We start from the raw sequence: 10,720 nt of genomic DNA, 5'->3' as shown, positions 1-10,720 counted from the left end.
TCAGGAATTTAAAAAAAGCCGATGCAAGCAGGTCTTCAGAACAAAAAGTTTCCTCTGTGAAGACAAACGTTTGGGCTCTTTCTCCTGGGGTTGTGTGCATACAGAGATCCGATAATCGCGTTTTATGTGTGAGCGCACGGAGGGTTGGACACATTAAAGGAGCATCGGGAGGCGGCAGAGACGCTTTACAGACGAAGCAAGAAAAGAGAGAAAGGGAGAGAGAGAGAGATTATCTCACTCTCCCAGTCGCAGTCGCAACCGGATCACATCCAGCTTGTCTCTCCACACGGTAATAGGTACGTGATGCTTTCTGAACTTTTACACACACAAACGAGAATACAGCAACAGGCTATAGTACTTTAGAAGGTTTGGATGTAATGTTTGGAGGTCATATTTGGCACTTTAGAATGTATGGGGCAACACACTTGAGGTGCATTGAGGCACTGTTGCACTCGCAAGCACTAAGTGATGAATAGATGGGGAGTTTGGATCATTTTTGTCAGCGTATTGTTCTCCAAAATATAAGAAAACCCTATCCATTCTAAAACCAAATATGTGCATTCATTTCGTTTTTCCTCGCTCTGACTTTGGAAATGGTAGATAACTTTCGCACGTCTAACTTTGTAATCATTTCTTTTTCAGCAGGACAATGTCTAGTAAAGCGACTTTAGCCTTACTCATCTATGGAATCATAATGCACTACAGCATCCACTGCTCACCTCTCGGGCTAAGCTATCCTAACCTTAGGTAGGTACCTGAACACTTCTCATTCAACTGAACATCTCTGCATGTAAAAGGAACATTGGAAAACGCATTGTTTCTGCTGCTGAGGACAGTAGTTATGTATTAGATCGAGTCTACTTGCAACCGCATAGGTCTAGAACTATGCCATTAATTGCTATACAATTTTTTTCGTTCAATCAATGTGTGGAGAAATAAAGGAAATAGATGATACCTAAATTAATACACCGTTTTCCCCTCCAGAGCATCTTGTCAATTTGGGTATACAAATATATGCTATGCATTGACAGATACTGGTGTATGCGTTTTATTTTGAGTTTGAATATGCTGCAATGTTTTGCTATGAGGGGCTTTAGAGCGCCTGGAATCATAGCAGTGGAATATAGCATATTACCAGCTACTGGTAGATCAAGCGTCTGATACAGAACTCTATCTCAGCGTTTAGACGCGTCCCGTGGGAATGACAGTGAGGGGTAATTTGCTGAGGCGTGAGGCAAACGTGGGAGCCACTAATTCATAGAATAACAAGATCGATTTATTTTGTATTCTCTTAACTAAGCAGACACAATCTGCATTATTTTATTTTTTGAATCACAACTATACATTTTAATTTGGTTTTTGAGATCTGGTTATGGTGTTATTTAATTCACAATCAAAAGGATTTTAAATTAAACATGTTTTTTCCCCTAATTTCCGATGTGGATGAGTTTGCTTGCCTTTTGGGAAATATAGCCTATGGTTCCACTAATGTTTTTATGTAAGGTGTTGTAGCTTACTTAGGAATGGTCAATAGCAATTACAATTATTACACATTTAAGCAGATACATTATGGCTATTGTAGGCCTATCAAATATTTTTTAATTACTCTAATTTCTTAACATGGAATATAGCCTATACAATCTAAAAATGCGAGTAATTTATTTTGGTGTTTATTTTCAGAATTGGTTTTATCATGATTATACATGATTAATCCTATATCAAAAAGCATATAATTCAAATGCATTTCCGATTTCAGACTTGAAAATGAGGTTTATGACGAGGATGGAAATTCGTTACCGGACTTGGCTTTTGACGGTGATCAAATTGCTATAAGAAGCCCCCCGTCTGTGGCGGACGACGTGTACACTTTATACTACCCACCGGAGAAAAGGTGACTATATCATTATCACTATACTCAACCTATTATTTTTTTATGTCGTTGACATTCATGCTAAACATTTCATTATCGGGCTCGTATTTATGTTCATCTATGTTATATGTTTTATGTTAGTAAATGTACTGTACCATCAATAATCACATTTTGTTATTTAATCTTTAGATGGAAATACATAGGGGGAAAAAATTTGCCTTTAAAATAACAAGCTTCCCACATGTTCATTGCAGCAAGATAGACTATGGTTGGTAGCCTGGTATTCAAACGAAGATAATCGGAAAGCTCTGTGGGCTATAGAATCAAGTTAGAAGCCTATAAGCGAACTAAAACAGAACGATACACTTTTAATATGAACCGGCCATTTCCAAAGTCATGAAATTCACCAGAATAGCATTGTCCACTATTTCAGCTCACATTTTGGAAAGCAGCCCACATGACGCGTTGGATTTGGTAGGCTAAATACATTATGTTACCACTTACGTGTGATCATTTATTGTTTGGCGTTTTATCATCCCAGAACGGAAAGGCATGCAGACGGAATGTTTAATAAAGCCTACAGGAAAGCGCTGGGTCAGTTATCAGCAAGAAAATATCTCCATTCTCTGATGGCAAAGCGTGTAGGGTAAGGACATCTTCTTAGTTCTCGTCTCTTATTTTGTGATCTTAGTTATTTTTGGTGTTCGTTTTTCTTCTAACTCAGATTTTCCGAATACTCACTATTCATTCTATGTTTCGTCAAATTGTCCGGTGTGTCTATGTGTGTGTTCTTCCGACTTGAATTTGACGCCTTCAGGCACAGAGTGGGTTGACTTGATAAAATCTCCGACAGCGCAAATCCGGGTGCGGCATGATTTAGATCAAATCGGTGGATCTCAGTGCTGATATTGTCTCTTTAAGTAGCAAAGCCCAGGATCCACGTGGATGAATACATTTCATTTTCATTATTAATACTTGATGGGGGTAGGGGGTTAGTCCCAAGGGTTGAAGATAAATGTAGGCTTCAATTATTCCCTACATCCTCGACCAGCCAGCCTAACCATGATGATATCGAAATAAAAATCAATTTGGGATGATTGATTAAAAGTTGAAGAGATGAGAAAATATAAAAATGAAGAGCTGTGCAGTGCAGTCTATGGGCTACATTCCGAGGCAGGGTAGGCGTCTCCTCTAACAGTGAAAACTATTCTGCTCTCCCCCTTTCTTAGTGGAGGGAGCACCATGGAAGACGACTCAGAGCCTCTGTCAAAGCGACACTCGGATGGGATCTTCACAGACAGCTACAGCCGCTACCGAAAGCAAATGGCAGTCAAGAAATACCTGGCGGCAGTCCTTGGGAAAAGGTATAGACAGAGATATAGAAGCAAAGGACGCCGGCTAGCGTATTTGTAGCGTTGCTAAACCAAACTACCATGTGTGTACAGCCCAGATCAAGTCATTTTGAGAAAACTGAACAATCGGTGGATCGCTCTTGTGTTCTTTAAACATGTATTTATGTATGAAGTAAAGCCATTAAAATTAATATTTTGATAATAATATTGTTTTTCTTTTGTACTTAAGCACTTGAGAACGCGCAGATCTACTTTGTGGACCAATCCTTTTGTTCAACCTAAATATAGCCTATATTTATTTATTTTTAGACCTACGTAGACAAGAAGATGAAATGATGTGCACATGATCAATATGCTCTTTACCCTGTCTTTTAAAGATTTAAATCCAGATATGAATGCGACGGAAATAAATAGTTTAAAAGACAGTCAATGTATTGAATGTTACTTTGTGGCAACTGAAATTAAGAGCTCAGTGTCTTTATTTACAACAGCCCTGAAGACTTAGGTTTTCACCATATTCTACAAGACATAGACTTTGATGCCCTACCGGATGGGGATGAGTTTGAGGCTATTTTGGGAGACTGGCTGAAACAGTTCTCTCCCGAATTTCCGGTGAGTTCCAGGCTCTTTCCCGAGGCCTTGTCTTGAGGGATGTCTATTGTCCCTCCCACTTTTTCTCACCTTACCCTGTGACCTTACCCTCCAGATACGAAATACAACCCAGTCTTCTTCTTTTCTCATTTGGGCTCCTGTCTCTCTTGAAATGCTGTACAACTGTACCTATATTCACACCTATACTGCATGCAGTATATGTATGAACGTGAATATAGATGCATAGATATTTTTTACACATTGAATGTGTATGGATATACTGTAAATCCTTTCAAATTCCCCATAAATATCCTATGGGAGGCAGTAGGTTAATATTGTGACTGCTAAACAGTATTATAAATCAATTGTTTATTTAAGGCCAAAACAGACATGACCCAACAGGCTGTAGAATCCTTATATATGGCAGTAATTCAAGTACTAAAGTGTTAGAATGACCCCTATTACCTCTATGACCCTCGTAAGATGAGGACCAGAGTGCGTTTGAGCTTTTTCCTTTCCTTCCTCTTCTTCTTCTTCTTTTTCTTCGTCAGTGTTAAAGAAAATGAGCTTACACTTTTGAACTTTGTGCAAAATATCTATCTTGTGTTCCTCTGTAATGATATACATGTGTTTGAAAAGCTCTTGAAAACCTGGAATGCTGGTAAAGGTTTTCCATTTGTCTCTTCTCGCCACATAAGAAGCATCATGAACGTAGAATGGTTATCGGACTCAAAAAGAAAGTCCAATAAGGAAACGGAGACCATTTCCACTGACATTATACTTTTTATGTGGCTTCACTTAATTTCAATGTGTTTTTTGTTATTTTTCATGAGGAACATTTCAGAGGCAATTTGAAGACGCGTTGCACCTTCCTGGTCTACTGTGCTTTCCCCTATCTTGTCATGTGAACCAATGTAAAGCTAGATCGCATGATTAAAGTAATTGCACTAGCCACCAAATCTGTGCAAACTACTGCAATTGGATGGTTTTCTTTGCTCACTGATTGACGTATATACATATGTGTTTTTTTCTGGATGTTGTTTTGTTTTTGTTCTCTCCCCAACATTACTGCACAAAGTGTTTGATTGAACGTCTCACCCCTGTCTTCTGTATAGGAAAGCTCAGATGAATGTACTGCAGGGGAGAAGCTTTCAGAAAGAGTCGCGGTCATATTTTCTTTTTAGTCTCTTCTCAATGGGACTTGAGACAAGATTCTGTTACATTCCAATGTATTATATGCCAAAAACAATGCTTGAATGATTGTTGTTTTGAATAATCCTTACCTATCCTGGCAGCCCAAGCACAGCACAGTCAAACTTCTACCTAATCAACAGTTAGACAAAGCCTTAAACGTACTTCACCGTGCCTGTACTATTCTGAACACCACCAATTCCAAACTAGCTTCTCAGTTTACTTGCCTCTTTTTTCTTGATGTAAGTGATCACAAGATGAGAAGCAGATAAAACCTGTTCAGTGCTAGATAGACCCAAGTACGAGAGGGGGAGTGGGAGGAAGAGAGAGGAATGAGGATAGTGGGTGCGAGAGAGGAGAACAAAGAGAAAGAGGGACACCGAGAAAGAAGGAGAGTCCATGACCAATCGATTCGAGAGAAAACAGGGTGATTTTTGGCAGTGAAAGGAATTTACCAGACAAAGGTTTCCACACCTCATTAGAAGAACTTGGCCTATCATCTCACTTGTACCCATCAGTGACAGATAGACAGAACAAGCCACACTTCTTCTCACTAGAGGCATGATTGGGTTCGCTACTTCTGTTATGCGCCATCCCATTTTTCGACACTATGAAAAACAGTTAAAAAGATAATGAAAAATGTAGCTTCTGAATCCGTACAGTATACTTCCATTTCCTGGCCCCACGACATCATATTCACACTTCCCTAAATTGCAAGGAGATCTAACTCCAGTAGTGGACCAGGCAGATTCTACAGACACTGTAGGCTAGGTTTGAGCTTTGTGACACTTAGCAGTAGGGCAAAGTTCTTCGATCTGTGCCTGTGTGTATGAAATCAATCTTTCTTTAATTCTGCATTCCCCTCCAGGCTTTGTGACGCAGAATGCAGCTTGCGGCTGTGGTGCCTTGCTTCGACTTTAAAATCGCCACGAATCACAGATGGCTATTTAGTAGCCCTACAATGCTGCACATCATCAGCTTACATTTCACCATTTGGTTGTTGTTTTTGTGTTGCGCAGACATTTGATTGGATCTTTAGTGCCATTAGGTGTAGTCTCCGAGCACTCTTGCTCACAATCATTTCTTTTGACATTTTTTTTTTTTTTTGAGCACTTAGACTTAGAGATTTGTGGTAGATAGTTGCAAGCATCATGATTACCCTCTTTCCATAATGTGTATCATTTTGAAAGCGCCAACAGCCTTACTAAACGTGAAGATTAAACTTAGAATATATATATTTATTGTGTAGTAAATTGATATTAGAGAGTACTATTATAATGAGAAAAAAAATGGCGATCCACAAGGGTTAAGTCTATAAATGTTTAAAAAAACAGTGTTGTAAGATTTGTATGAATAAATTTTTGTAAACAACACAATTCCGTCTAATCTTTTAAACCCATAACATTACAAGTAGTTCATCCTCAGCTCATAGGTGAGGGTGCTAGAACAGTACCACTGTAGAGTACCATTGTTATACAACAATACACAATAATTGTTCACTCATTTTAGTCCTGCTCCACATATTATAGTGCATCCATCCAATACGTGTACTTTCTCACTAGCCCATCGCACCAAAATGCCTAAAGAGAAATCACAGAAAGGAGGACAGATTGGAGAGAAGACAAGGACAAAGGACAAGAGAATACCATTTTTCAGGTATCTAGGCACCTAAAGGGTATCACATAATTAAATAGGGGTACACTAAATCATCATCTGAAGCAATCAACAAACAAAAACAACAACAAATGGATATTAAAGGAAACAAGTGTCCATAACTACAGTCTCCTAAAAATACAGTCAATTTTGTACTGCTAAAAGCACAGTATAAACCTCAAATGTCCTTGCTGTCAATAAATGTCTTACTAAACAAATAAACCTCAATAAATACAGCAAAAAGTCTTATAAGTCTACAATGAATGAACATCAAGATTCTAAGAATTACACTACCCATAGGAATCATGGATCTGAGGGTGAAAACCCAGACTGCTGTCTCTGCCCTTCAAAGAATTCGAGAACACTAAATTGCTCTTTGGCGTGAATACTGTGAATCCCTGACTCTTCGCTTGGCCCGGGTGTCGATACCCCCAGACCCTCTTGGGACGGCACCAGTGGAGAGACAGATGTGGGAGGAATCTCCCGACCAGTTCCACCCGCCTGCGCTCCTGCTGCACCCAACATCCGACTAGGACATCACAGATGAAGAACTAGGGCCAGGATGGCGTCTAGAACAAGCCTACAGTATATACCAGACCGTCAATTCTCAATGACACATTCTTTACCCTGATAGGAAAGGTAAAGTAACAAGGCCGCTACCTAACTTTCAAACTCTCCAACCAAGGTGCATAAATTGAGGAGCAAAATGAAGTGAGGAACGAAGTGAGAAAATGTGGAAAATCAAATAAATAAACTCAACATGCAAAACACTAGACCAAAAGGTTGCATACAATACACACACATGTATATGCAAACACATGGTATACTACATAGCCAATCCAACAAGTTGTCTATAGCTACCGAGGTGGCTCTCCATCCAAAAGCAGTCAGTATTACTGTGCACAACACTAATCAATCATTTTATGTTGCCTTAGTGTAAGGTTACAGATGGGTCAGACATATTTACTTATCTGTAAATTTGTATTTTAAACACTTGACCCACCACACACACATTAAACCCAGGCAGGCAGGCTCTTAACAGGCTGCTTGTGGGTTTGAGCTCTGTCATGGGTCCAGTCCCACAATAGCTACAAGAACACCCAGCTCCTCAGTCCCCATGGTAACAAAGACAACAGAAGATAGACCATCATGCCCATATTAGAAGTGCAAGTGACTGTGCAATGGACACCACATCATTTGTGTGGAAGGAACACAATTTGTAAGAAATATCATAGGAATCGAGTGCTGTAATAAAGCACATACTATGTCGCTCTGACTTTGTTTTGGTTTCACTGAGTGTCTTTTTTAGTTTTGTTTCTACACATGTGTTCTTGGTGAGATGTATGTACAGTATATGGTTGACTGAGGGCTCAGTGGAGTGGCTTCACGGTGCCTGAGTGTGTTCCACTGTGGTGCCCTTATTGAAAAAATACCCGATTTCACGTGTAAAATTTCACATGTAAAATGTGTCATATTTGATTTCACATGAGAAATCTCACATGGGATGGCATGTGAAAACGTGTCTTTGGAAAAGCTCCACATGCTGATATTTCACATGTGGATTTTCCCAATTTGATCCACATAACCTTTCACACGTGTATTCAAATGATCACATGTGCATCATTCTCACGTGCGATTTCACAGGTGACGACTGGGAAACAAAAATGAGTTGTTAGGACATCCCCGGAAGGTCACAAAATGCACACAGTGTTTTCAACTTACGTATTAAACACATGTTGACATACATGATTACATTGTGTATATTTATTTATACAGTAAATATTATTCAACCTCAACCTCTTGGTTCACGGCAATCCAATCTTCCTGCTACGCCACCACGTCTGTGTCAATGACTGATTTCATCTGTATTCATACACTTTGGAGTTGACAGTAAATCTCAGCTTTGTATAATACACTCAAGAACAAATATTCTATTTATCATGGTGATTCAGGAGTAACATGAAAACAGAATAATATGCCCCACTAACATTAGACAACTATATAGAAGACCCCCCAAAACTGTTTAAATAAGTACATTAAATCAATGATGCAAGAATAGTCAGACTGAGTAAATAACAGTGCAGATGGCACGCTTTTGCTAAGTGCAGAGATATATTATAGGTAATGAGTGTGTAGGGGACTTCTGAGAAGGCTGCAGAGTTTGTGGTGCAGAGTACACTAAATGTAATCATGTTGTCACTGATTCATTATTTTTACACTATTTTAGCTGGACAGCATACTACTTACCTTAAAACCCTCATGCCATTCCATTACTTCCTTTACAAAAAATGTCACATGTGAAATTAAATTTTTACATGTAAAATAGCTGTTTTCGCATGTTGAGCTGAAAGGTTCACATGTGAAAACAAAAGAGCCACATGTGAGGTCAACAATTGTTCCCCATTTAGAGTTCATATGCCACCTTCAAAACTTTGGGGTCACTTAGAAAGGTCCTTGTTTTTTAAAGAAAAGCAAATTTTTTGTCCATTAAAATAACATAACATTGATCAGAAACACAGTGTAGACATTGTTAATATTGTAAATGACTATTGGAGCTGGAAACGGCAGATTTTTAATGGAATATCTACAGAGGCCCATTATCAACAACCATCACTCCTTTGTTCCAATGGAACGTTGTTTTAGCAAACTGGCCTTAACCAGAATAGGAAGAAGAGTGGGAGGCCCCAGTGCACAACTGAGCAAGAGGACAAGTACATTAAAGTGTCTAGTTTGAGAAACAGAGGCCTCACAAGTCCTCAATTGGCAGCTTCATTAAACCCACAAAACGCCAGTCTCAACGTCAACAGTGAAGAAGCTTCTCCGGGATGCTGGCCTTCTAGGCAGAGTTCCTTTTGCCCATCTTAATCTTTTATTTTTATTGGCCAGTCTGAGATATGGCTTTTACTATTCAACTCTGCCTAGAAGGTCAGCATCCTAGAGTCACCTCTTCGCTGTTGACTTTGTGTCACGTTCTGACCTTAGTTCCTTTGTTATGTCTTTGTTTTAGTTTGGTCAGGGCGTGAGTTGGGGTGGGTAGTCTATGTTCTTTTTTTCTATGTTGTGTTTATGTGTTTGGCCTGGTATGGTTCTCAATCAAAGGCAGGTGTCGTTCGTAGTCTCTGATTGAGAATCATACTTAGGTAGCCTGTTTGCCCCATTTTAGTTGTGGGTGATCGTTTTCTGTTTTGTGTCTTCACCAGACAGGACTGTTTCGTTGTCGTTTCGTTCTTTCACTTTGTTGTTTTGTTATTCAGTGTTCAGTTGTTTTATTAAAAATATGAACAATTACCACGCTGCGCTTTGGTCCTCCTCTCCTTCCACCGAAGACAACCGTTACACGTTGAGACTGGTGTTTTGTGGGTACTATTTAATGAAGCTGCCAGTTGAGGACTTGTGAGGCGTCTGTTTCTCAAACTAGATTCTCTAATGTACTTGTCCTCTTGCTCATATGTGCACCAGGGCCTCCCACTCCTCTTTATATTCTGGTCAGAGACAGTTTGTGCTGTTCTGTGAAGGGAGTAGTACACAGCATTGTACGAGATCTTCAGTTTCTTAATTTCTCAGAACAAGAATAGACTGACGTGTTTCAGAAGAAAGGTCTTTTTTTCTGGCCATTTGAGCCTGTAATCGAACCCACAAATGCTGATGCTCCAGATACTCAACTAGTCTAAAGAAGGCCTGTTTAATTGCTTCTTAATCAGAACAACAGTTTTCAGCTGCGCTGACATAACTGCAAAAGGGTTTTCTAATGATCAATTAGTCTTTTAAAATGATAAACTTGGATTAGCTAACACAACGTGCCATTGGAACACAAGAGTGATGGTTGCTGATAATGGGCCTCTGTACGCCTATGTAGATATTCCATTAAAAATCAGCTGTTTCCAGCTACAATAGTCATTTACAACGTTAACCATGTCTAAACTGTATTTCTGATCAATTTGATGTTATTTGAATGGGCAGAAAATGTGCTTTTCTTTCAAAAACAAGGACATTTCAAGGTGACCCCAAACTTTTGAAAGGTAGTGTATGTTAACACCACCTTTTCAGAATAACATGTTTTCAC

The 10,720-nt window shown here is 39.2% G+C and overlaps 1 protein-coding gene across 7 annotated transcripts; it reads left to right on the top strand.

The window, feature by feature from the left end:
• On the top strand, positions 1-6,276 carry LOC109908786 (glucagon family neuropeptides). Of its 7 annotated transcripts, XM_020507483.2 has the most exons (7): positions 1-296; positions 643-747; positions 1,757-1,891; positions 2,412-2,516; positions 3,100-3,234; positions 3,714-3,834; positions 5,873-6,276. In XM_020507483.2, exons 2-7 carry the CDS (start codon positions 650-652, stop codon positions 5,879-5,881), a joined length of 603 nt encoding a protein of 200 aa, XP_020363072.1. In that variant the 5' UTR covers positions 1-296; positions 643-649; the 3' UTR covers positions 5,882-6,276. The 7 variants fall into 7 exon arrangements, with proteins under 7 accessions (XP_020363072.1, XP_031652372.1, XP_020363071.1 ...); XM_031796512.1 differs by lacking the exon at positions 2,412-2,516; XM_020507482.2 differs by having other exon boundaries at positions 646-747; positions 3,714-6,060.
• The last annotated feature ends 4,444 nt before the right edge of the window (positions 6,277-10,720 follow it).

This window comes from Oncorhynchus kisutch, linkage group LG18 (genome assembly GCF_002021735.2).
Source record: "Oncorhynchus kisutch isolate 150728-3 linkage group LG18, Okis_V2, whole genome shotgun sequence".
Taxonomy (NCBI): domain Eukaryota; kingdom Metazoa; phylum Chordata; class Actinopteri; order Salmoniformes; family Salmonidae; genus Oncorhynchus; species Oncorhynchus kisutch.
The sequence above is the reverse complement of the archived record's forward strand: the minus strand, read 5'-3'. Positions and strand labels throughout refer to the sequence as shown.

What these genes read in the sequence shown, in the direction of transcription:
- LOC109908786 (XM_020507482.2), top strand. Translation starts at nt 650, where the DNA reads ATGTCTAGTAAAGCGACTTTAGCCTTACTCATCTATGGAATCATAATG. An exon ending in CTAAGCTATCCTAACCTTAG is followed by an intron (nt 748 to 1,756) that starts GTAGGTACCTGA and finishes TTCCGATTTCAG; the next exon opens with ACTTGAAAATGAGGTTTATG. An exon ending in TACTACCCACCGGAGAAAAG is followed by an intron (nt 1,892 to 2,411) that starts GTGACTATATCA and finishes TTATCATCCCAG; the next exon opens with AACGGAAAGGCATGCAGACG.